The following is a 25,639-nucleotide window of genomic DNA, read 5'->3' on the forward strand; positions in this document are numbered from 1 at the left end:
CTTGGGAAATCTTTTTGTATCCAAATTCCGGCTTTAAACTTCTCCACAACAGTATCTCGGACCTGCCTGGTGTGTTCCTTGTTCTTCATGATGCTCTCTGCGCTTTAAACGGACCTCTGAGACTATCACAGTGCAGGTGCATTTATACGGAGACTTGATTACACACTGGTGGATTCTATTTATCATCATTAGTCATTTAGGTCAACATTGGATCATTCAGAGATCCTCACTGAACTTCTGGAGAGAGTTTGCTGCACTGAAAGTAAAGGGGCTGAATAGTTTTGCAAGCCCAATTTTTCAGTTTTTATTTAACAAAGTTTGAAATATCCAATAAATTTCATTCCACTTCATGATTGTGTCCCACTTGTTGATTCTTCACAAAAAATTACAGTTTTATATCTTTATGTTTAAAGCCTGAAATGTGGCAAAAGTTCGCAAAGTTCAAGGGGGCCGAATACTTTCGCAAGGCACTGTGTGTGTGTGTGTGTGTGTGTTTGTGTGTGTGTGTGTATATATATATATATATATATATATATATATATATATATATATATATATATATACACATACACACACACATACACACACACACACATATACACATTATATATACACACACACACACAGATCAGCCATAATATTATGACCACCAACCTAATATTGAGTAGCAGAGTTTGGCTGTTCTGTTTCAGTTAATGACTGTGCCAACCTACATATGAAATTGATCAATAATTAGCACCAGCTTGATATAATTGGTTAATCATACACCTGACTTTATTCCTACAAAATGCCTGACTGTGCAAATGTAAGTGTAAGAACTGATGCTGGTTTGAAGTCGAAGGGTAGTATGTACATGTGTGTGTGTGTATGTATGTATGTATGTATATATGTATGTGTGTATATATTTATATATATATATATATATATATATATATATATATATATATATATATATATATATATATATATATGTGTGCTAAAAAGTTTGCATACCCTGGCAGAAATCATGAAATGTTGGCATTGACTTGGAAAATATGACTTTTTTTTTATTTATTATTATAATTTTTATTATTATTTTTATTTGTCTTTTATTTAAGGATAGTGATCATCTGAAGCCATTTATTAATCAAATAGTTGTTTTGGCTCCTTTTTAAATAATGATGATAACTGAAAATCACCCAAATGTCCCTGATCATATCAACTATATGATAATAAATTGCCTTCTATGATCACGATCATTGCATAAGGCAGTTTTCTGGCATGATCAGTCTAATTTTTTTCAATGCCAAAATTTTGCAATTGCTGCTAGGGTAGGTACAACTGTATATTGCTGTGCAAAAATTTTAGACTGGTGTGAAAAAATGCTGTAAAGCAAGAAAGCTTTCAAAAATATCTATTTAGTGTTTTTAACAATTTACAAATTGCAAAGTGAATGAACCAAAGAATATCGAATTCAAATCAATATTTGGGCTGACTACCTTTCGATTTCAAACCAGCATCAGTTCTTACACTTACATTTGCACAGTCAGGGATTTTGTAGGAATAAAGTCAGGTGTTTGATCTACCAATTATATCAAGCTGGTGCTAATTATTGATCAATTTCATATGTAGGTTGGCACAGTCATTAACTGAAACCGAACAGCCAAACTCTGCTACCAAGATGAGGTTGTAGAAGACAGTTTAATAAATAAAGTTAAATGAGGGGGGGGGGGGGTAAAAGTGGCGCTGCCTAAAATATGTAATTGAGTGTGAACGCTTGCGTGCTGTCCCTTTTAAAAAAAAAAACAAATGCAATCAAATTTTAAACGGTTACATCAAAAATAGATCATCAGAACACTGAATATACAAACAAATAATAATATCCCTGTAAGAGCCCATTCAGACTAGTGTGACACGACTTTGGGGGGCGACCTGTGAAGTCACGTGTACCGCGACTTCGGCGCGACTTGCAGAGACTTCAGATAATGGAAGTCTATGCAAGTTGCTCCGAGGTCGCCCCAAAGTAGTACAGGACCCTTTTTCTAAGTCGGAGCGACTTGTGTCGCTCCTATTAGAACGTTTCCTGTGCTAATCAATGGGCCGCGACATACCGCGACTTGTCAGGCTGACAAATCGCCTGACAAGTCGCGCTAATGTGAATGGGCTCTTAACGCTCCTGTAATCCAAATATACCTATCAAAAAAATAAACAATGAGTGCAAAATACGCATAAAAATGTGCGATCAAAAATAGAAAAGAAATGAAATGAAATGCTAGATCAGTTAAATAACTTTTTAGTAGTCTGCAATCCACAGGAAGGTCTCGGCTCGAACCCGGAACACGGTTCTGTATTCTGTATGTAGCCTCAGATACATACATTTTTTACACTACATCCAGCGGTCTTACATTAGTGAGAGACATACAGTGGGGAAAATAATTATTTGATCCCCTGCAGATTTTGTAAGTTTGCCCACTTACAATGAAATGAAAGGTCTATAATTTTTATCATAGGTGTATTTTAAATAATCGAGAGAATATCAACCAAAATTCCAGAAAAAAAACACACAAAACCAATGCTATAAATTAAGTTGCGGTTCAATGAGTAAAAGAAGTATTTGTTCCCCAAGCGAAACATGACTTCATACTTAAAGAAACCCCTGTTGGCAAGCACAGAGGTAAGACTTTTCTTGTAGTTGTTGACCAGGCTTGCACACATCTCAGGAGGGATTTTGGTCCACTCTTCTTTACAGATCTTCTGTAAATATTTAAGGTTTCTTGGCTCTCTTGGCAACTTGACATTTCAGCTCACTCCGTAAATTTTCTATAGGATTAAGATCTGGAGATTTATTAGGCCACTCCATGACCTTTAATGTGCTACTTCTTGGGCCGCTCCTTTGTTGCCTAGGCAGTATGTTTTGGATCATTGTCATGCTGCAAGACACATCCAAGACCCATCTTCAATGTTCTGGCTGATGGAAGAAGGTTGTCATCCAAGTTTTTACAATACATGGCCCAATTAATTGGCTCCTTAATGCGGCGAAATCGGCATGTATCTTTAGCAGAGAAACAGCCCCAAAGCATCATGTTTCCACCTCCATGCTTGACTGTAGTGATGGTGTTCTTACGGTTATAGTCAGCATTTTTCTTCTTCCAAACACGGCGAGTTGCGTTAATGCCAAAGAGCTCAATTTTGGTCTTATCTGACCACAACACTTTCTCCTAAAAAATTCAGAAAGAAAAATTGGATGTTCATTGGCATACCTGTACATGTGCCTTCTTGAGGAGGGGGACTATCACCCTAAGAACACCATACCTACAGTCGAGCATGAAAGTGAAACCATGCTTTGAGGCTGTTTCCTCTGCCAAAGGTACAGACCAACATTGCCACATTGGTGGGCCAATGGATGGGGCCATGTATTGTAAAATCTTGGATGAGAACCTTCTTCCCTCAGCCAGAACACTGAAGATGGGTCATGGATGGGTCTTTGAACATGACAATGACCCAAAACTACCACCAAGACACCAAATGAGTGAAAGCACAATAAGGTCATGGAGTGGCCTAGTCCATCTCCAGACCTTAGTCCTATGTAAAATTTATAGAGGGAGCTGAAGCTTCAAGTTGCCAAGCGACAACCAAGAAACCTTAGAGATTTAGAGAAGATCTGTAAAGAAGAGTGGACCAAAATCCCTCCTGAGATGTGAGCAAACCTGGTCACGGAACTACAAGAAACGTCTTACCTGTGTGCTTGCCAACAAGGGTTTCTCCACCAAGTATTAAGGCATGATTTGCTTGGGGATCAAATACTTTTTACTCACTAAGCTGCAACTCAATTTATAACATTTGTATTGTGTGTTTTTTCTGGATTTTTGGTTGATATTCTGTTTTTATAATTTAAAATACACCTATTATAAATATTATAGACCCTTCATTTCTTTATAAGTGGGCAAACCTACACAATCTGCAGAGGATCAGATAATTCTCCAACTGTATTTTGTTAACTTTAAAGAGACTTCCCTTTTTTCTTTTTTGTCTTCTCTCCTGTTTTCTGTTTCAATGTTTTTATTTCATAAAAAAAAAAAAAAAAAAGTGAATATAAAAGATATGACAAAGAATGTATATCTCCCACAAATGTAAAATACATATAGAATGGGCTAAAGACCCAACTTTTTAAACCTAAAAGAACATATGAAAAAGTAGCGTTGTTTTAAATAAAACTCTTTACAATCAGTATAGGTTGTACTATCAGTGTGGGCTAACCCCAAAAATTGTTTAAGCTCTAAATGTTACATAAACAAGGCACATCTCAGGCTCATTATACAGTAAAGGACAAAGTAGCTACATATTACATTTCCTACCCTAGGGTCAGCACGCAAACCCCAATGGGCTGGAGATGCGCCTGTCTATAGCTATACATTTGTTGGAGGCGGCCTATACTTCCAGGGAAAGTAAGCCACGCCTCTCATTGCCCAGTAACCAGTCTTCACTCTAAGGAAGTAGTTACTTATCTAGGTTTATAGGGAGTAGTCGAGAAGACCCAAGAGATGTAATAGCAAAGACTGAGAAGAGCGAAAGAGAAGAGGGGGAAAGTAGGGTAAGACCTTGCATGCCGAATCCCACCATCCTGAAGATGCCTCAATCGGGTATGGATCGAGGATCTCTAGTGAGGTACCTGACCCATGGGTCCCAAACCCTCTCAAACATCCTCATTTTATCATTCAAGATCGCTGAAATGTGTTCATTGATCATAATCCAGGAAAGTTTGTTCTTGAGCTTTTAAAATTGCAAGGCTGGCAATTTCCAAGATTTTGCAATAATAATTTTTGCTGGTATAAATATAAAGGCTATGAGACGTCTCTGGGGTCTCTAAGCTGTCTCCACCTTGCAGCCCAGCAAAGCCTGTCTTGGGGATTTGACAAGGTTTACTCGGGTGAGTGTGTAGATGCAATTATACACCCTAATCCAAAGACGCCTCACCTTAGAGCACTGCCACCATATGTTGTACATCATTCCTTCTTTTCCACAGCCACGAAAACATAAGGGAGACTCTCCCGTTCTAAAGGTTGCCAGTCTATCTGGTACCATCTCAGAAGCACTTCAAAGTTTGTGTCAATACTTGAGGTATTATTGAGAGACCTTGAAGCATCCTGGGCTATGGAATGCCATTCATCCTAGCTCAAAAGTTTCCTGGAGATCTACCTCCCTTTTTTCCATATAGCCCTGTTTAAGGGGGGGAATTTGTCAAAATGGTATCAATTTCAGAAATATGTCCTCGAATCTTATCAAACTTCTGACACAAATATTCCATGTGCCCATTATTGCCATCTATCAGTGCCGCCCATCAGTACCGCCTATCAGTGCCCACCAATGCTGCATATCAGTGCTACCTATCAGTGTCACATATCAGTGCTGCATATTAGTGCCACCACATCAGTGCCTGTCAGTACGGCCTCATCAGTGCAGGAAAAAACGTATCCATTTACAAAGTTTTATAACAATCAAAAAAACTTTTTTTTTTTTTTCAAACTTTTCGGTCTTTTTATTTGTGTAGCAAAAAAGAAAAAACCTTGCGGTGATCAAATACCAAAAGAAAGCTCTATTTGTGGGAAAAAAATTACATAAATTTGGTTTAGGTACAGTGTTGCATGACCGCGCAATTGTCATTCAAAATGCAACTGCGCTAAAAGCTGAAAATTGGCCTGGGCGGTGAAAGTGACCTGTATTGAAGTGGTTAATAAAACTTATTTTCTACTGTGTTTTTTGCGAACGGCCTCCATGAGCCCCCCCAAATCTCTCCTTTTCCCACTCACTTCTGTATAGAATGTGCAGTTCATGTTAGGTGTAGTCGTGTGCACTGCTCTATACACACTATACATCTCATAGTCCATGTTGGGACAGAGCAAGAGTGTGGCTACTTTCCTACCTACAGTTTGACTATGTAAAGCGAATGTAGCCGCCCTCTATCAGGATGTTGAATCACGGCAGCAAAAAAAAGGTATTTGGAGGAGGCTGAGAGCAATAGTGTTTTTTTTTGAGATAAGAATTCATAATTAAATTGTGTGTGTTTTTTATACAAAGTTTAGTATTCTGTCTTGGAGCTTTTCCCCTCTCAGACCAGCCTGGCATTTAGACATAGCAAGGGGACAGTCAAAAGCTTGTGTCTGGACTTTATAGCTGCTAGCAGTGTTTTATTTTATTTTATTTTTCTTCAAGAACTTTTCTCAATATGCTAAATCAGTCAGATGAAAGGATGCCTATTAATTTGTGCTGCTTTTTCTTTACCTATGAAGTTTTGCTGCTGTCTGTTCCTGGAATGGAGGATAGTCCTTCTGAGGCAGAGAAACCGCTTAATAAACAAGGCTGGGATGCAAAAAAGGTACATTATATTTTTATGTCGTATTTGACTCTTCATGTGTAGTCCACTTTATATCTCTGGTAATAGAGATTTTAAAGCAAGTTCCCCAGACCTTGGGATACCTGAAAGAAATCAACCATCAGACTGAGAGAGTTCCAAATTAGATGTTTATTACCAGTCGTAGCTATATGAGAGCACACCCATATAAAGCCGCCCGGTATGCTCTGATCTGATGGATCTCAGATCCCCCTTTTTTCTGTCGCTCATTGACAGACGTAGTCCTCGTTGATTACTAACAACTCGGGTTATGCTGCCCTCTACAGGAGTAGGACTAGACAGGAAAGAAAACATTCTGGCCACACCTTAGGGGCAGTCCCAGAGGGTATATCCTCTCTCTCTCTGCTACAGCAAATCAGTTCTTTTCTGTCTAGTTAGGAGTAAGGACCTAGATGCCTTGCTAGGATCTTCGGTCCTGGCAGGATTTTTTTCTTAGATTTTTTTAGACAGCTTTTTTCTCCAGTGTTCCTGTGAGATCTTCAAGCAAGAAAGCTGGAACTGGGCGACGGGCTGGATGTTGAAATCCAGTGGTCACCCCAGTTCAGCCTACGAGCGCGTGCAGGCCATAGCTCCGCGCTGGGTCCGCCGCGACATAGTCCCACTGGACGGGGACTGACCCTGCGAGTTAAACGTCTCGCTTAAACGCCAATGACCATGAGTCACGGCGTCCGTATTGGTCGACAGCCCTCCCACCCCGGTGGAGAGGGGTACTGTCAGGAGTTGGCGCCCACCTGGTTCTGGTATGGTGAGTAGTATGTTCCCCCTGGCAGGTTTGTGGTGAACGCGGGCCCCTCTCTGAAATGGTAAGGATGGGTCTCCCCTCTATCCTATAACATGTCACAGATCCCCCTATTTGAGTGTGATTTTGTGAACAAGAAACCAGGAGGCTTGGTTTGGGAGCTGACAATCTAATGTCATTTCAAAACTGTAAAGATGACTGAAGTCAGTGGCAGTACTAGAATATTACTGTGGTAGCATAAGGTATCCTACCTGTCAGAGGTGTTCACAGGGCGATGTCTATGCATGTATAACTGCAGTCCAGATCGCATTCCTCCAGCAAGGGCAGGCTGCCTTCCGACGGCCCACGGACCGCATGCGGCCCGCCAGGGTCCCGGTACCGCCGGCCAGGCTGATCACCATTAGGGTGAAGGTTTGTGGGGCCGAGATACTCCCGCAGGCCGCCAGACACACCGTTATCCTGTACAGGCCGCCGCCATTGTCTGGCAGATCGCACGAGGCCGCCATATTGGCGTAGCCTCGTGTCTCCAGCATGGGGGCGGCCATGTTTGAGGTGACCAAAACACCTCGTGGAGTTAGGGGAGGCGCCGGAAGGCGTGCAAAGGGGCGGAGCCGCCTCCTTTTTACCTGGGAAGCCAGCCAAGACTTCCTGTCTGTTATAGACAGTGCTGAAACAAGTTGCATTTGAAACTCTGAGCATCAAGTGGTGAGCCTTGGGGTCTATCTCTCTCTCTCTCTCGCTCGGTAGGGGTCCCTAAGCAGGTAACACTGAGGGGCATTGTGGCGCTGGGGGTCTGAAAAAAAAAAAAAAGTTTTTTTTTTTTTGGCAAATTATTATTTTTTTCCAGCAAGTGTCTGGAATTATCATGGACCCTGCCACACAGGTACCCCCACCTGTTTCCCTCGAGGTGGCCGCTGGACCTGCCAGTGCACAGAGTATGGATGCATTTACAGCAGTTTTGGAGTCTTTGGTGACTCGGGTGGAGACGGCCTGTCAGGAACGGGGGTCAAGAAAGCGACCCCCGCCTACCCCTATATCATCTGATACTTCAGATTCAAATTCTGAGATGGTCATTGCAGCTGCAGGTCCCTCTGCAGGGGCTGTTGTCTCAGGTAAAGTTCCCTCAGACAGTGAGGAGGACGTTCTTGCTTCCGCCATTGCACAAGAAGAAGCATTGGTGGACGCACTAGTTGTGGCGGTTCGGGAAACCTTAAGACTTGAGGTTTTACCGGCAGAGGCAACTGAAATGGAAATTCCCTTTGGTACTAGCAAACCTACCAAGACGGTGAAGGTTTTTCCTTTACCCAAATGTTTTGGTAATAAGATCAAAGAGGAATGGGATCATTCAAAGCGTACCTTTACTATTTCCAAGCGCATTGCTAGACGCTATCCGTTTGAGGAATCCATCATTAAGAAATGGACGGTACCACCAGTGGTGGATCCACCTATTTCCAGACTGAATAAAGCCACGGTTATTCCGGTGGAGGACGCTTCGTCCTTTAAGGATTCGGTGGATCGGAAGATAGAAGCGGAGTCCCGCACTATCTTTTCCCTGATAGGGTCAGCCTTTAGACCAGTAATTGTCATTGGTCTGGTTTCTCAGACATTAACGGAATGGGCGAGATTGGTGCGCCAGGACCTGAAGGGGAAAGGTATCCCCCAGGCAACATCTGATTTGATGGAACAGATTATACAAGGACTGCAGTTTGTCTGTGACGCAGCCTTGGATGCCACCCCCCTATTAGGGCATGCATCTATGTCAGTGGTAATCCTCAGACGTGTGCTGTGGTTAAAATGCTGGTCAGCGGACCTAGGTTCCAAAAAGACCTTGGCGAATCTCCCCTTTCAGGGGAATCGCCTATTTGGGGCCACCCTAGATGAGATCATTAAGGATGTGACTGGGGGCAAAAGCACTTTTTTGCCACAGGCTGCTAAAGCTAAAGGACCTCGTAACAAGCGTGGACCTTTCTTTGCCGCTCATAAAGGGTTCGTTCGCTCTGCTGGAGCGAGCGGGAAAGGCAAAACCCCTCTAGGAGGGTTCAAGAAGCGCTGGTCGGACAAACAAAAAACCGACTCAGCCAAACCTGAAGCTAAGGCTTACACAGCCTGAAGGTGCGCCCCCACCCGGCTTGAGGGTGGGGGGACGTCTTCACCGGTATTCAGAGCACTAGATCGAGCATCGATCACTGCTACCGGTGCGATTCTTCCCTTCCAACATTTAAGTACTACAGGGAGCGGTAGTCACCGTTCCCTGAACAGATCATTTTCTTTACCTTTTCCAAAGATTAATCTCAGTTCCCCACAGGAATCGGATCCGGTTGAGCAGACAGACCAAGGAGCCTCTAGCCGGGTGACTTCGGTCTCTAATGTTCAACCAGGAGAAATGATCACTCCTGATAGGAATCAGGTGTCTGATAAATGTGTGGGAACAGAGAACGATCAGACTTTGTCGGATTGCCTGGGCCAGGTAGCTCTAGGGCAGCCTGGTTCGGATCCAGTCAGACAATATCAGGGTGATGACTTAAGTCGATCACCAAGGATTTCACCATCTGTGTCTTCTTCAGAGCATCCCGGAGGCGCGGAGATTGGTAACGCGCGCCCACGATCCTCCAGCGGACGCAGCAGACGCGCTGAACGGCCTGTTAAGGCAGTGTCAGCTATTAGAGGTATTCCCTCCTATCAGATTGCTGCTGAGATTTCTCCGCAGGATGGAGATGGAGGGAACTCCAGTTATCCTGGAAATTCTAGGCTAGCCCCGTCAAGCCGGTCAGGCCGACTTGGACATGCTAGTCACGAACGCTCCTTGGAGACTTCCTCTCAGGGAGGGTCTGCGGTCTCAAGGACCGATCTTCCATTGTGCTTTACAGTCGCTGGTTTTAATGGCCTGGCCATTGAGACCCAGGTACTGAAGGACAGAGGGTTGCCAGCTTCAGTTATTCCTACTCTAATTAAGGCAAGGAAAGCGACTTCCAGCAAGGTCTATTATCGCACATGGAAGACTTATATCGCGTGGTGTGAATCTTTGGGATTTCCTCCACGTACCTATTCGGTGACCCGGATCTTGGCTTTTCTGCAAAAGGGGGTTGAGCAGAAACTATCCTTGAGCACCATCAAGGGTCAGGTTTCAGCATTAGCAATCTTCTTTCAGAAGCCCTTGGCTACTCATTCCTTGGTGCGGAATTTCATTCAGGGGGTGCGGCACCTGGTTCCACCAGTCCGCGCGCCCTTACCGCCCTGGGATCTTAATTTGGTTTTGTCGGTTCTGCAGAAACCTCCCTTTGAAAACATCAGGGAGATTCCCTTGCTTACTTTATCCCAGAAGGTGGCCTTCTTGGTGGCTATCACTTCTGCACGCAGGGTGTCAGAACTGGCTGCATTATCATGCCAGTCCCCATATTTAGTGGTTCATAGGGATAAGGTAGTTCTTCATCCAAAGCCATCCTTTCTTCCAAAGGTGGTTTCAGACTTTCATCTGAATGAAGATATTGTGCTACCTTCCTTGTGTCCTCAGCCCAATCATCATCGGGAACATGCGTTGCATTCCTTGGATGTGGTTTGGGCAATCAGGGTATACCTGAAGTCTACGGAATCGTTCCGTAAAACTGATTCACTTTTTGTGATAACGGATGGCCCCAGAAAGGGGTTGCCTGCATCTGCCGCGACTATCTCCAAATGGATTATACAGACGGTGGTACAGGCTTATTCTATTAAGGGTCGGAATCCTCCGTTCCCTGTTAAGGCGCACTCCACTCGAGCGCTCAGTACTTCCTGGGCCTTCCGCCATCAGGCGTCAGTGGTCCAGGTGTGTTAGGCGGCCACCTGGTCGTCGGTACATACCTTTACAAAATTTTATAAAATTGATGTGATGGCATCGGCGGATGCCTCATTTGGCCGCAAGGTTTTGCAGGCCGCAATTTGAGGAGACCGGTGGTCTACCTCGAGGGTTTTTTCCCTTGGAATTTCTGTTGAGTCTCATCTTGATTGATGAGCCTTTAGAACTTCTAGTTGGCACCGGTTGGGCCTTCTAGATTGGATTTTTCCATTTTCCCACCCCTCATTTGTGGTACTGCTTTGGGACGTCCCGAGTTGTTAGTAATCAACGAGGACTACGTCTGTCAATGAGCGACAGAGAAAAATGGATTTTTGTAAAATCTTACCGTAAAATCCTTTTCTCTTAAGCTCATTGACAGACGTAGTAGCCGCCCCTCTGTTTTTGAGTTGGGTTTGGTTAAATTCTCTAAACACTGCTTTGTGACATAACTGATTTGCTGTAGCTGAGAGAGAGAGGATATACCCTCTGGGACTGCCCCTAAGGTGTGGCCAGAATGTTTTCTTTCCTGTCTAGTCCTACTCCTGTAGAGGGCAGCATAACCCGAGTTGTTAGTAATCAATGAGGACTATGTCAATGAGCTTAAGAGAAAAGGATTTTACGGTAAGATTTTACAAAAATCCATTTTTATAGGGTATCTTATCACATAACACACATTTAAGATATGGCACATTGGTACATGGCAACTTGCCCATGGTGGTATTCTCCTGATAACAACATGGTTAAAAACAAGTTTTTAACAAACTCACAAGCTCCTTTTTAGCTTCACTAATCAATATAGAAGATACCTCAGGATATGTATATGTGTAAAATCACCTTAACTTATCATATCTTTTAACATGAATATATAGGTTTCAACATAAATGTATTTATAAATGTAATATTATACTTTATGATGTAGGAATCCGTAAATATCATATTATCCTTATACAATAACATCTCTGTTCCATTTGAGCCTCTGCCATTTTCTAAATATCCAAAATTAGTAAAAGCTTAATACAGACAGTATACTGCTGAAGACAGAAACAATCTCGAGATGGGGGGGGGCTAACAGAAACCTTAGAAAACAATCGGGAGCATGGTCTTAGTGATACAGTTAGCATTTTTTGGTCATCTCTTTATATTGTCACAGTGATCAAGGAGCCTGCTTCACCAGATCCTGATTGTAAATGTTGAGTGGGAGTGGGTGTGACATCTTGGTCACAGTGCGGGGGGTGCCCGGTGAGCACATTTTCAACACAGAACTGCAGTTTGAGGTGTTTGCATATGTGTATCAGCTGGGTTTTGAAGCTTGCATATGTATGATGCAGCTGGTGGCAAAGGGTTCATTTTCTTTTTTTATTTTTTTACCTAAAAACCTTTTAACTGTATTGTGTACAAATGTATTTGACTCAATGATTTGATAAAGGAGCAATGTCTTGATATACAAGTAGCGTCATGTCACAAGTATAAAAGAGAAGAGCGGTGCCTCGAAGTGTATCAATATCGTTACTTAATGAAGGTACAACATTTAGTAACTCACATGGTTGATGATTAAAACAAGGCACATCTAAGTATGCAGGCGTCCGGGGTAAAGCTGTCCACATAGACCATCCTCCTTACCACAATCTACGTAATCCCTTCCACATTACGCTCCACGAGTGCTTCAAGCCTCGCTTTCAGATCCCTCTACTGCAGGCTATTCTTCCTGGTCACAATTGCAGACTGACAGTGGTGAGAGCCGGCGGTGCTGAGGATGGTCTATGTGGACAGCTTTACCCCGGATGCCTGCATACTTATATGTGCCTTTTTTAATCATCAACCATGTGAGTTGCTAAATTTTGAACCTTCATTAAATGTAACCATATTGCTTAGAGGCACCTCTCTTCTCTTTTATACTCTGTAGCTCCTGCTGGATTCTGCTTCTTACATAGTTACATAGTTAGTGAGGTTGAAAAAAGACATCAGTCCATCCAGTTCAACGTATGATCTAATCCCCTTGTGGAGTTGCCATTTGTGAAATGGATGTTTTATGGTTACACAACCTATCACATTACTATATTCTTTTTATATGGACTATAAACGGAAGGACTTATGAATAAATTGTTGTGGAATGAATCGTATGAGTTTCCATTATTTCTTATGGGGAAATTTGCTTTGATATAAGAGCGCTTTGTATTACAACCATGTTTCCGGAACAAGTTATGCTCTAATCCAAGGTTTTACTGTGCCCACCCCTTAATGGCCCTGTAACTTATTTTTTATAAAATAGTTTCTTACTGTGTTTTTCTGCTTCGTTGTATCGTCCTCCATGAATTCCCAAACCTTGACTCTTTTCACCCTCATTTTTGTTAGATGTAGATGTACATGTTAGTAGTTGTGGTCATGTACACACTCTGTACAAAACAAATAGTCCATTGACCAGGGGTCTCAAACTGGCAGCCCTCCAGCTGTTGCGGAACTACAAGTCCCATCATGCCTCTGCCTATGGGAGTCATGCTTGTAACTGTCCACCTTGAAATGCCTCATGGGAATTGTAGTTCTGCAACAGTTGGAGGGCGGCCAGTTTGAGACCCCTGCCCTAGACCATTTTGGGAGTGAGAGAGAGGGTAACTACGTACCTACATACAGTAGGACCATGGAGAACGTACTTAGCCACCCTCAAAGACCCCATGTACACTGCAGCTCAGAAAAGCTGCTTCAGCAGTTGTCTGAGCTTTCTTTTTTTCTTTGCCCTCTAACTCTCCTCCATGTTAGCCTATGTAGCCATGCACACTATAGGCATATTCAGGAGTTTAGTGGCAGAGGAGTTAACAGGTAGAAAAAGAGAACATCATTTGTGCGCTCAAAAGAGGAGCTTTTGAGCATAGATGCTGAAAAGCTCCTTAATGGGTATTTAACGCCTGTTGATGCATTAGAATGGCCAGAATTCTGGCCAATAGAATGCAATAACACCAGCCGGAATGGACTTTAATGCCCATGCCTAATGTGGTCTTTTACTGCGTTTCTACTGCTGCTAATCTCCTGTAGGAACAGAAAGACTAAGGGCTCTTTCACACGGTCCGCCTCCGTAGGCGGATCCGTGTTGCTCAGCAGGGATCGATCCCCGCTGAGCCGGGCGGATGACAGCTCCGTCTCCGCTTGCAGAGCGGAGAGGGAGGAGTCTCAGCAACCGCTGCCCTCTATGGGGGATCGGATGAGAGCGGACCGCTTGTCCGTTCTCATCAGATCCGATCCGATTACTGAAGGGATGGAAAAATAGGGTTTCCATCCGTCCAGATTTCAAGCACAGGATCGGATGCGGATGGCAGCGGGTGTCAGCGGAGGTGTCTCCGCTGACACCCGCTGCCCCATAGAGCTGCATGGAGGATCCGATCAGATCCGCCTAAAAAACTGACAGGCGGATCTGATCGGATCGCCCGTGTGAAAGAGCCTTTAAGCCTAATACATACTAATATTTTTTATTTTTAAAAACTGACCGCTCAGATTAGAGCCACTGACCGCCCGCCCCGCCCGAACACTCCAGTTGTTGCTCCCAGCCAACAACAATCGGGAGACGGTTGTCAGACTTTTTTCAGTCGTGGCCATATTGATCCAGCCGATGTCGCCCGACATTCGGCCCATGTATACTAGTCATTAGGCTTGGTTCACACTGCTACGACTTATAATCAGATTTGAGTCGTTTGACAAGTGAGATCCCGTGTTAAGTCAGTGAGAGCTGTCTTAGCACTACTGAAGTCGTTCTGATTTTAGAAGAGGTTCCTGTACTACCTAATGGCGGCTTCTATCTAACTTGTGCCCATAGACTTGAATGAAAGTCGCCTTCATGTCGAATCCTCATCCATATTTATCATTTGGATCTGACATTACAGGAAGATTACCCAGACAGTGTTTGGCATCTTCCTGTATGCTGTTATCTGTGCATACCTGCGCAAGACAAAGCAGTACTCAAGTTGCTAGAAAATTGGCAGGAAGTTGCTTGGCAAAGTTGCATTACTTTTAGGTCACAGTAGTGTGAACTAAGCCTAAAGAGCATACATTGTACATGGGGCCTAACTGAAAGTCAGATCATAGCATGAAAAAAAAAATATGGACAAGACCAAGAACAATAGGTGTTTTTTTTGAGTTAAGAATATATATTTGAATATAATGTGGGGTTTTTTTGTGTGTATTTTTAACCAGAGTTTAGTAGTACTTTAATTTAGCAGGCATTTTTTTTCCACAAGCTGTTTATACTTTTAACAGACTAAAATTTAATTCATCAGTGTCTCTCTTCTAATTGCCTAGACTGGATCTTCGAGGCCTAAGTCCTGTGAAGTCCCTGGTATAAAGTAAGTTACAGTTTCTTCATTAAACAGTGCAGTTTGATATACCTTGATTTTGAAGCAGTTTTGTTTACCTATTGTACCGGAGCCCTGGTAAGAAGAGAAATCCATACTAAGATTGTATGTAAAATATGTACGTCTTTACTTGGGAAAAAAACACTTCCATCATTTGCTTTTTTTCTATGCTGTATGAAAGCCCTTACATGACTTGCAGATTAACAGCCTATGAGCGGTAGCATAAAAGGATACTTTTTTTTTTTTTTCTTGGAGGCCTAAGGGACAAGATTATGAGAGATTTCTTCAGCCCTGGAAATAAGTTGTATGACTGACTTTGAAGCTAGCTGAAAGCTTGTGTGGGTGGTGCACATCTGAAGTAAATACTGAAGTGGTGGAATATTTGAATACTGAGTATTTTGTGTCATGCCTTTTGGCTGCATATCCCGCAGCCTGGGCAATATAATTAACCTAGTTTAAAAGAGAATCTAATGTATAAATGATTAATTTTCATATTAATCAAGTGTGCATAACTTTACATTGGTACCCGTTCAGTTTATGGACACTTGTAAAACAGCTCGCCGGAGATATCAAACGTAAAAAATATATGAAAATACATCTAAATCTGCAGTCTTGCCTATTAATAGCTTGTACCTTACAAAACATTGTTTGGCTTCAACCTAAATGGGTACCTTACTTAATAAAACTGAATGGTGTGCATTATTATTGAAACTGCTTAGTATATTCGTTATGGGCACGTTTTGTAGATGGACCACTCCTGAGGTGCTTAAAATGTGGACATTTTGTATGTGGTCGATATGCAAGAGATCTTGGCTAAGCAATTAGGAGATGTTTTTTTGTATGGTTAGGGCATGCTGAAGCAGCTGAAAGAACAGCAACTTCACAGAACAGCAAAAAGTAAAACACACCACTTCAGAAAAAGTGTCTAAAACCAGCTTCCACTAGTGCTTGTTATTTTCCCTGTGACAGCAATGTGGGGAGGAATTCCCCATGCTAGCTGTCACTTTTTGAAAACCGCAGGGCTCCTACACGGCCATGTCATTCATACACAGAGCTCTGTGTATGAATGAACACAAGTCCCCCACATCTTTTGTGGCTGTCTGCTTGTAGTTTTTAATTAACTATCATGGCTCTGTGGTGGTTCATTGAGTATTCCTGTCAGAATGTATCCACTTCCTCTTACGAGGTGCGAACAAGCGGATAAACTGACAGGTCAGCAAGCATGCTTTTACGGGGTCCTGCAATAAAAAATGATACATGCAAAAAAATGTGCATTTGTTTATTTTAAAGTTAACTTACCCTTAAATTTTCTGACTAAGTTCCACTTTAAGTTTTGCAGCTGTGTTGACTCTGTAGCAGGTGGATTCCTGTTAACAGTCACCACGGTCTGCAGTGTCCACACTATTTTTCACACAAACTTTATCGACTGCAGTTTAAATAAATTTTTAGTTTTAGCCCCTGTTTACATTGGGCCGATTTGACATGTCAAATGGCATGCCAAATCGGAGCCTATTGCCGACAACGGCACCATCCAAATTGGTGCGATGCCGTCTTTGTGGGCGATTTCAATGGGCATTGGTGCATGAACCTGCACAGATGTCTGAAATCACCTCCAAAGTCAGACTGAAATGCCAGTTTGAAATCCCACATTCAGTGTGAACCTAGGCGAAGTGCTGCAGAGCAATCACTACAAAAATGTCTTTTGTGTTTTTCTCTCTTATGACTTACACCTTTTATCAAGTATATAGCGTTCTATATCCCGATTTACATGTGGCTCAGATCGTGTCCCAATCTGGAGTTTGCCGGTACAAATAAAGTAACTCACAAATTGCTAAAAGGCATAAATGCCCTGTTTCCTAGGCTACAACAGACTAAACAGCAGTTTCATAAGCATTTAAGCATGCAGAGTGCAATCTTGAAACCACTTTGTTGTTCATTATAAAAAATAAAAACATATGGCGAAACGCCCTTTAAAAATTGTCCCTCATTAACAATATCTGCCTGTTACTGGATAACTTGTACTGGATATTAATCTCTTATCTCTGTACTGTTTTACTTGCTGATAAATCAATAAAAAATGATTCTCAAAAACATTGCCCCCAATTTGGATTGTACTGTATGTGGTTGAACTTTTGCGAAACTAGTCTTTAGTCCATTGTAGTCTTTTAAACAGTGCATTTACACATTTTGGCATATATAGAAATTGTCAGATCCCTATCATTTATAACAAACTAGAGAAACGTGTGATATCTGCTTATTATTGTTCAGTGTTGAAAAGCGGCTGTTAATGCTCCATTCACACCTGAGCGTATCGTTTTCAGGCGTTTTCTTTGGGCTTTTTTCAGGCGTTTCTTTGGGCTTTTTTTCAAACATTTCTTTGGGCTTTTTTCAGGCGTTTCTTTGGGCTTTTTTTGAGTGGTTTCTTTGGGCTTTTTTCAGGCATTTCTTTGGGCTTTTTTCAGGCGTTTCTTTGGGCTTTTTTTCAGGCATTTCTTTGGGCTTTTTTTCAGGCATTTTTTGCAGGTATTTGGAGGCAGGCTTTGACATATATAACAAAAACGCTTGTAATCTGCTAAAAAAGAAGCTCATGTACTTTTTTGAGCTTCAGGCCTTTTTCCTCAGGTGACAAAATACTCATATGTGAACAGGGGCCATTGAAATAAATGGGATTGGTCTTGTTGGGCATTTTAAGACTTCAGAGATGAGCGTTTTACGAGCTGAAAAACGCTCACGTGTGAACAGGGCCTAAGAGTTTGCTGCTATTTTATTTTTTGTCTTTTTCTATGTCCTTAACAGTTATAGCTGGTTCGTAAGAATTCTGTATGCATCTCTCGCTTATGTTGTGCACAACCTTGGGACTAGATACATTCTGATGTTCTTTTGTTTGGTGTATGGTCTTTTTTTATAGCATCCTTGTCTTTGGGTTACAAGTAAAACTGGTTAACATGAGTGCTTACATTATGATGTCAGCATAATGGACCACTTTTCTTTGCGCATTAGCCTCATGAACTACACTGACAGCTTTGACATTGGAATCCTGTGTACACTAGTTTGGGTGATTCTTTGTCATAATGGAACAATAGCATGGTTGCCTTCTGCCCTGTAGTTAGGGACAAAAAATTATTGTTCATGTGTGATATAAATATTCCTTATATAAAGCTACAGCATCTTTTTGTTAGTTTTAGGCTGTAGTAAAGTACAAATTTACATATCTTATTTTTGTGTTTTTGTTTTAAGCATTTACCCTTCAAATGACCAGGAGAACACTACAAGCCTCATCCCTGCTGCACACAACACAGGAGGTTCACTGCCTGACCTAACAAATATCCACTTCCCGTCTCCACTACCAATTCCATTAGATCCTGACGAGTCTACATTCCCAGCTTTGACAAACTCTAACAGTACAGGCAATCTAACAACAAATTTAACTCACCTGGGTATTACCACTGCCAGTCCAGGTAAGCATATTTCAACTTGTAAGTCTGACCTGTTTTGCATTTTACATAAATCGCATATCTTTATTTTACAGTACAGGACACAGGACTTGGTTTTTGTAGACTATGGGTTACATGCAGACTACCTTCAGGTGATTGGATGCTGACAAAAACGATGCTACTGCTGTCCCTAGGGGCACCCTTGTATAACCCCGACAACATAGATTATAGTTTTTAGCTAGTGTCATTTAGGTGATGGACCTCTTCTCCTTTGAATGTTTTTTTTCTTTTCCCCCTTTAGCACTTCTATCAAAATCTGACAGCGTATTGCTATGGGTCTATCTAGCAGTTTCCGTATTGGTAACCCTTGGTGTCTATCATGGGGACTAGACCCATACACCTCTAGGTTAAACCAGCTTGTGATATTTGCTTTAACAAGATCCTAGGTTAGGTGCTTACCTTGGCGCCTCAGGGTGCTATGCAGCACCAAGATCATGGTACATTCCTATGGCACCAAGAACCCTTTGTGGGTATGCCCATTTTGGGTGAATTTTGGTACCATTTGGGAACCTGCAGTGTAGATTAGGTAAGAGAAGGTTTTCACTGCATCTGTGTGATTTCCAGGCTCGGAGGGCCTTTTGGGGTTAAACCCAAGGGGAGGGGCAAAGCCTTGACCCTTAACTGGTTCAGCGACATAGACTAGGTAAGACAGGGTTTCCCTGTATTTTTGAACCAGGCTAGAGCAGCCTTTTTCAACCAGGGTGCCCTGAGGTTTCTTCAGTGGTGCCTTGGCCAAATGACGGCCCAAAAATTGTATACAAATCCGCTTGTCAATTAAGCCTGCCTTTTTTAGTTAAGCCACAGGTTTTCATTGTGCATCATTACAACCTTATAGCTGCCAGTGTTCATAACTTTAACCACCTCCTTCCCAAGCCTAGTCTGACACTTCTCTCCTACATGTAAAAATCTAATTTCTCTTACGTCCTCCGACAGTCGCCGCCTCTTCATATTCGTCACTAATGGGGTTATTGACCTTTGCTCCGTAGGAGTAGCTAGGCAACAGAATATATTAATATCAAAGCTTTTAGCATATCCCACCCCCAGGGGGTGGTCCCCTCAGTCCATACCTCCCTGCTTCCTGCATTTCCAACTCAGTTTCTTATGCCTAGCTCAGGAGTAGGTTGGGCTGTTCCTGTGCTGGGGCTCTTAGTCTCAGCTTCTTTTCTCTTTTTGATTTTATTTGAAGTTTTTTCTCTTTCTTTTACTAAGCTGTTTATTTTCAGCGTTAGTTACTTTCTTCTGATGAAGATGATCATGCTCAGGATCCCAGGGCTCAGGGCCAGGGGCTTCCCAGCCTGCCATCGAGCGTTCAGCTTAGGTTTTGCCCTGGCACATTGAACGACCCATCCCTGTTCGCAGCAGGGATGCTATTGGTGAGGTGGCTACCTCACTGGACGCCATTGCGGTTTCGCACCGCAGTTCCGCTGCGTCATGCTTGCGACACTCCCTGTCCTCAGTGCAGCGGTTGGGTCACTGGAGCAGACTCCCCACGCCATCCGGACTGGTAAGTGTAACTCTATGTGGGGACCTGTCTATTTGGGTGTCAGTCTGGGACTGTGTGACCCTGCATGTCTGTGTGGCTGCTGTGCTCCCTGTCAGTTCCTGTGTGGACTTGCTGCCTGTGTGTGGGCTGTGAAGGGGGGGGGCTCTCCCGCTCTGCTGGGTGTCATAGTGAAGCAGTCAGATTTTAGGCATGCTGTGCGGTGATCGCTGCGGCGATCCGCCATTTTTTTTAGGCAAAATCATGGTGGCAGGTCCTGTGAGGTAATGTACGGCGTTTTTGGCGCCAAACGCCGCCATTTTGAGCGGCAATCGATCAGGCCACATGTCGGCGCCATGTTCTATTTGCCCAGGGATTCCTCAGCCGAGCGGCCATGTTTGTGTAGCCTTGCATAGGCTTCATAGGGGCGGTCAGTCTTGCATCACTTCCTTTTGCTCTGGGACAGCGATCGGTGCAGCAGCCTGTGTGATCTCTCCAGGTTTTTATATTTCCTTTTTTCCTGTATTCCTTGCCCAGTTTCTTGTCCCTGTGGGGGTCGGTGTATTCAGTGGGTGCGGTGCGCTACGCTCGCCGCGATCTTAAAGGGGCAGTACCCCTTTATTACTTATTTTGCTGGGGCATGGATTCTCAGGATTGCAAGTTTCCTCCCACCTTGGTGGGGGGCCAAGGGGCTGCTGCTTCCCCCGAGGGGGCTATTCTGGCCACTATTGTGGCAAACTTAGCTGCTCAAGTGCAGATGCTGGTGGCTGATCGATCCACAAAACGGCCCAGGGTGTCTATTTCCTCTGATTCAGAGGGCGATGGGGCTGCTATGGCTGGAGTGCCCTTCTCAGGGTCTCATTCATCCCTAGACCTTGTGGGGTCTGACGGGGAGGCTGAGGTGGAAGGGGTTGATAATTCTCCCCCTGGCTCATCTGAAGAGCTTGCACTCATGGATGAGTTGGTTGCTTCTATCAAACAAACGCTGCATTTGCAGGATGAGCCATGTCCTCCTGCTTTGATGTCCTCTTATGGGACGCAAAGGAAACGCACAACATCGCAGGTTTTTCCTTGCTCTACGGAATTTCAGCGCGCGGTTGATGAGCAATGGCGCAATTTAAAGAAGCCTTTTGCTGTGCCGAGTAGGTTCAAGCTGCGTTATCCCTTTACACCAGCTACTGATGAGCGCTGGTGTGTGCCGCCTCAGGTGGATCACGCGGTGGCGATTTTGAATAAATCAACTGCGATCCCTGCTGAGGATACCCCGGTGTTCCGGGACCCGACGGACAGGAGGTTGGAATCTCTGGCCCGTCATGCTTATACGGTTGCTGGCTCTATGCTGAAGCCTATTTTTGCTTCCATTATGGCAGCCCAGGCTATTGCGGATTGGACGCAGGTGCTCAGGCGCACTCTGGTGGCTGACTCTGCCCCGCCGACAACTTTGGCTATGGTGGATCAGATTCATCAGGGTGTCATGTATTTGGGTGATGCGGACTTGGATTTAGTCCCTTTGGCTGCGCGTCTTTCTAGTGTGGCGGTCTTGAACCGTCGCCTGATATGGCTGAAATGTTGGTCTGTTGACCAATCTTCCCGCAAGACTTTAGCTAATTTGCCCTACGCGGGATCTCGCCTTTTTGGCGAATCTTTGGATACTCTGATAAAGGGTATTTCTGGGGGTAAGAGCACTCTCTTGCCCCAATCTCACAAGAATAAGTTTGTTCGTGGTAAAAAGAATGCCTCGTTTAGGCCCTCTCGGGTCCTTTCCTGCCTTTCGGTCGCACTATAAGGGCAAGCCCTTCAAAGGCCAAGGCTCCCAGAAGAAGCCGTGGACGGGTAAGCAGAATTCCTTCCAGTCCGGATCCGCTGCCCATAACAATGTGGCCTGAAGGGGCGCCCTCACCCGTTTCTGGGGTGGGGGGACGTTTGCTCGGTTTTCTTCGACCCTGGCTGGACCGCGTTCGGGACAGGTGGGTTCAGGAAATCGTTCGATCTGGATACAAGATCGAGTTTCTCTCTCGGCCGGCGGGCAGATTTTTCCCCTCAAACCTTCAGCTGACTCCGTAGCGATTGCAGGATCTGCACCTGGCGGTGCAGGACCTGCGGGCCCAGGGAGTGGTGGTTCCGGTGCCTCATCGGGACAGATTTCGGGGGTTCTATTCCAATCTGTTCACTGTGCCCAGAAAGGAGGGCAAGGTACGTCCGATTCTGGACTTGAAAGCTCTAAACCGCTTTGTGCGGGTTCGCAAGTTCCACATGGAATCCCTGCGATCAGTGGTGGCTGCCCTGGTTCCGGGGGAATTCATGGCCTCCATCGACTTGAAGGATGCATACCTTCACATCCCCATTTTCGAGGGTCACCAGAGGTACCTTCGATTTGCCATTGCGGAGGATCATTATCAATTCGTGGCGTTGCCCTTTGGTCTCGCTTCGGCTCCGCGGGTTTTCACCAAGGTGCTTGCGTCGGTTCTGGCCTTATTGAGGGCCCAGGGCATTTCTGTCCTAGGCTATCTGGACGATATCCTGATTCGGTCCGCGACCAGTCAGGACCTGGTGAACGACCTGTCCATCACGATGCAGTCCAAAGTCAACGTTGTGTCCGTTGGTTCGTCTTCCCTACCTGGGGATGATTCTGGACTCTGTTCAAGCGCAGGTCTTCCTGCCGGAAGACAAGCTTCGGACACTTCAGTGCGAAGTCAGGTCCCTCGGGGACAATCGGTGCTCGTCCCTCCGGACGTGTATGAGGTGTCTGGGATTGATGGTTTCGGCCTTTGAGGCGATTCCCTTCGCCCAGTTTCACACACGGGAGCTTCAGGCGGAGGTCCTGGCCAAGTGGGACGGGCGTCCGCAATCTCTGGATCTGCGGCTGTCGTTGAGCCATCTCACCCGAAGGGGTCTTCTGTGGTGGCTCCAGTCCTCGGCGGTGTCGGGGGGGCAAGTCCTTTCGTCCTTTGTCGTGGACGGTGATCACCACGGATGCCAGCCTGTCGGGCTGGGGTGGTGTTCTGGGCGTTCTGTCCGCCCAGGGAACTTGGTCGGAGGAGGAATCCTCCCTTCCGATCAACATTCTGGAATTGCGAGCGATAAATCTCTGTCTTCTGCGTTGGACGGACAGGCTTCAGGGCCATCCAGTTCGGGTACAGACGGACAATGCCACAGCGGTGGCCTACATCAACCACCAAGGGGGCACCAGGAGTGCCCGCGCGGCTCGGGAAGTAGCCGACATTCTGTCTTGGGCCGAGACGCACGTCCCGGCGATATCTGCAGTTCACATTCCGGGGGTGGAGAACTGGCAGGCGGCTTATCTGAGCCGCCAGACCCTGGACCAGGGAGAATGGTCCCTTCACCCGGATGTCTTCCAGATGTTGTGCGCAAAGTGGGGGTCCCCAGATGTGGACCTGTTCGCGTCTCGTCTAAACAACAAGGTGGAAAGGTTCGTGGCAAGGACGCGCGATCCTCGGGCAGACGCCTCAGACGCGTTAGTGGCGCCCTGGCATCAGTATCGCCTGATGTATGCCTTTCCACCGATTCAGCTGCTGTCCAGGCTCCTTCGCAGGTTGGCCTCGGAACCGCACACGGTGATTCTGGTGGCACCGGACTGGCCTCGCCGGTCTTGGTACGCAGATCTCGTGAATCTGGCGGTCGACGCTCCGTGGCGTCTGCCACTTCGAGAAGATCTCCTGTCTCAAGGACCGATATTCCATCCTGCTTTACAGTCGCTTTGGCTGTTGAAAGCCAGGTCCTGAAGGATAGGGGTCTTTCCCCTGAGGTCATTCCCACTTTGATCAAGGCTAGGAAGGCCTCTTCGGGGAAGATTTACTACCGTACTTGGAAGGCTTACTTTGCCTGGTGTGAGTCCAGGGGGTATTCCCCTCGCTCGTACTCGGTGTCGAGAGTGTTGGCTTTCCTTCAAACGGGCGTGGACCAGCGTTTGGCGTTGGCCACGATTAAGGGTCAGATTTCTGCGCTGGCCGTTCTCTTTCAACGCCCTGTGGCGTCTAACTCTTTGGTTGGCACCTTTATTCAAGGGGTGGGACATTTGGTCCCTCCTAGGAGGGAGCCTTTGCCTCCATGGGATTTGAACCTTGTTCTGTCCGTATTGCAACATGCTCCTTTTGAAAATATCAGGGAGATCTCGTCTCTGTTGTCCAAGAAGGTTGCCTTCTTGGTGGCGATCACTTCGGCTCGCAGGGTGTCGGAGCTGGCGGCCTTGTCCTGCAATTCTCCGTATTTGGTGATTCACTTGGATAAGGTGGTCTTGCGACCTAACCCATCTTTTCTTCCGAAGAGGATCTCGGAATTTCACCTCAATGAGGATATTGTTTTGCCTTCGCTTTGCGCGAAGCCTAATCATCCGAAGGAGGTGGCTTTGCATTCCTTGGATGTTGTTAGGGCGATCAGGGTTTACCTGTCATCGACTAAATCCTTTCGCAAGTCGGATTCTCTCTTTGTCCTTCCTGAGGGACCTCGGAAGGGCATGGCGGCGTCGGCTGCGACCATCGCCAAATGGATCAGACAGACGATTGTGCAAGCCTATGCTTTGAAGGGGAAGGTTCCTCCTTTTCCTGTGAAGGAGCACTCTACCAGGTCTCTGAGTACGTCTTGGGCCTATCGTCATCAGGCTTCTGTGGCCCAGGTGTGTAAGGCGGCGACTTGGTCGTCCGTTCACACCTTCTCAAAATTTTACAAAGTGGATGTTCAGGCATCGGCAGATGCTTCCTTTGGCCGTAAAGTTCTTAGTGCGGCGGTGCCTTAGGGTCCCTGGTTTGGGCCCTTGGCTGTTGGGGTGTTTTTACCCCTAGGTTACTTGTTTTTTCCTGGGTTGTTGCTCCTGTTGAGCATGTTTTCCTGTTGCCCAGTTGGTTCTCTTACCTTGGTAAGGTTCCTTTCTCTGATGTGGGTACTGCGTTGCTTTAGGCGCGGCTCCTTTTTTCCCGCCCCTCATGTCTACACTGCTATGGGACGTCCCCATTAGTGACGAATATGAAGAGGCGGCGACTGTCGGAGGACGTAAGAGAAAACGGAATTATTGTAAAATCTTACCTGTAAAATTCCTTTCTCTGAGTCCTCCGACAGTCGCCGCCCCCGCCCCTCTTTTGGGGTTTATGTACTCTACTGCTATGCTACTGAAACTAAGTTGGAAATGCAGGGAGGTATGGACTGAGGGGACCACCCCCTGGGGGTGGGATATGCTAAAAGCTTTGATATTAATATATTCTGTTGCCTAGCTACTCCTACGGAGCAAAGGTCAATAACCCCATTAGTGACGAATATGAAGAGGCGGCGACTGTCGGAGGACTCAGAGAAAGAAATTTTACAGGTAAGATTTTACAAAAATTCCGTTTTTTTTTGCTAGAAAATGACTTGGAACCCTGAAACATTATATATACACA

General features: G+C 45.0%; 1 protein-coding gene across 2 annotated transcripts in view; it reads left to right on the forward strand.

Moving 5' to 3' along the window:
• Window positions 1-25,639, forward strand: part of CRTC1 (CREB regulated transcription coactivator 1) — a 310,977-nt gene that overhangs the window by 157,307 nt on the left and 128,031 nt on the right. For both annotated transcript variants that reach the window (XM_082263685.1, XM_082263686.1), the window contains exons 6-8: window positions 6,267-6,352; window positions 15,223-15,266; window positions 18,513-18,733. In XM_082263685.1, the coding sequence (XP_082119811.1) occupies window positions 6,267-6,352; window positions 15,223-15,266; window positions 18,513-18,733 (351 nt within the window). The remainder of the gene's footprint in view (window positions 1-6,266; window positions 6,353-15,222; window positions 15,267-18,512; window positions 18,734-25,639) is intronic.

This window comes from Pelophylax lessonae, assembly GCF_965119305.1.
Source record: "Pelophylax lessonae genome assembly, chromosome: 1".
Lineage (NCBI taxonomy): Eukaryota > Metazoa > Chordata > Amphibia > Anura > Ranidae > Pelophylax > Pelophylax lessonae.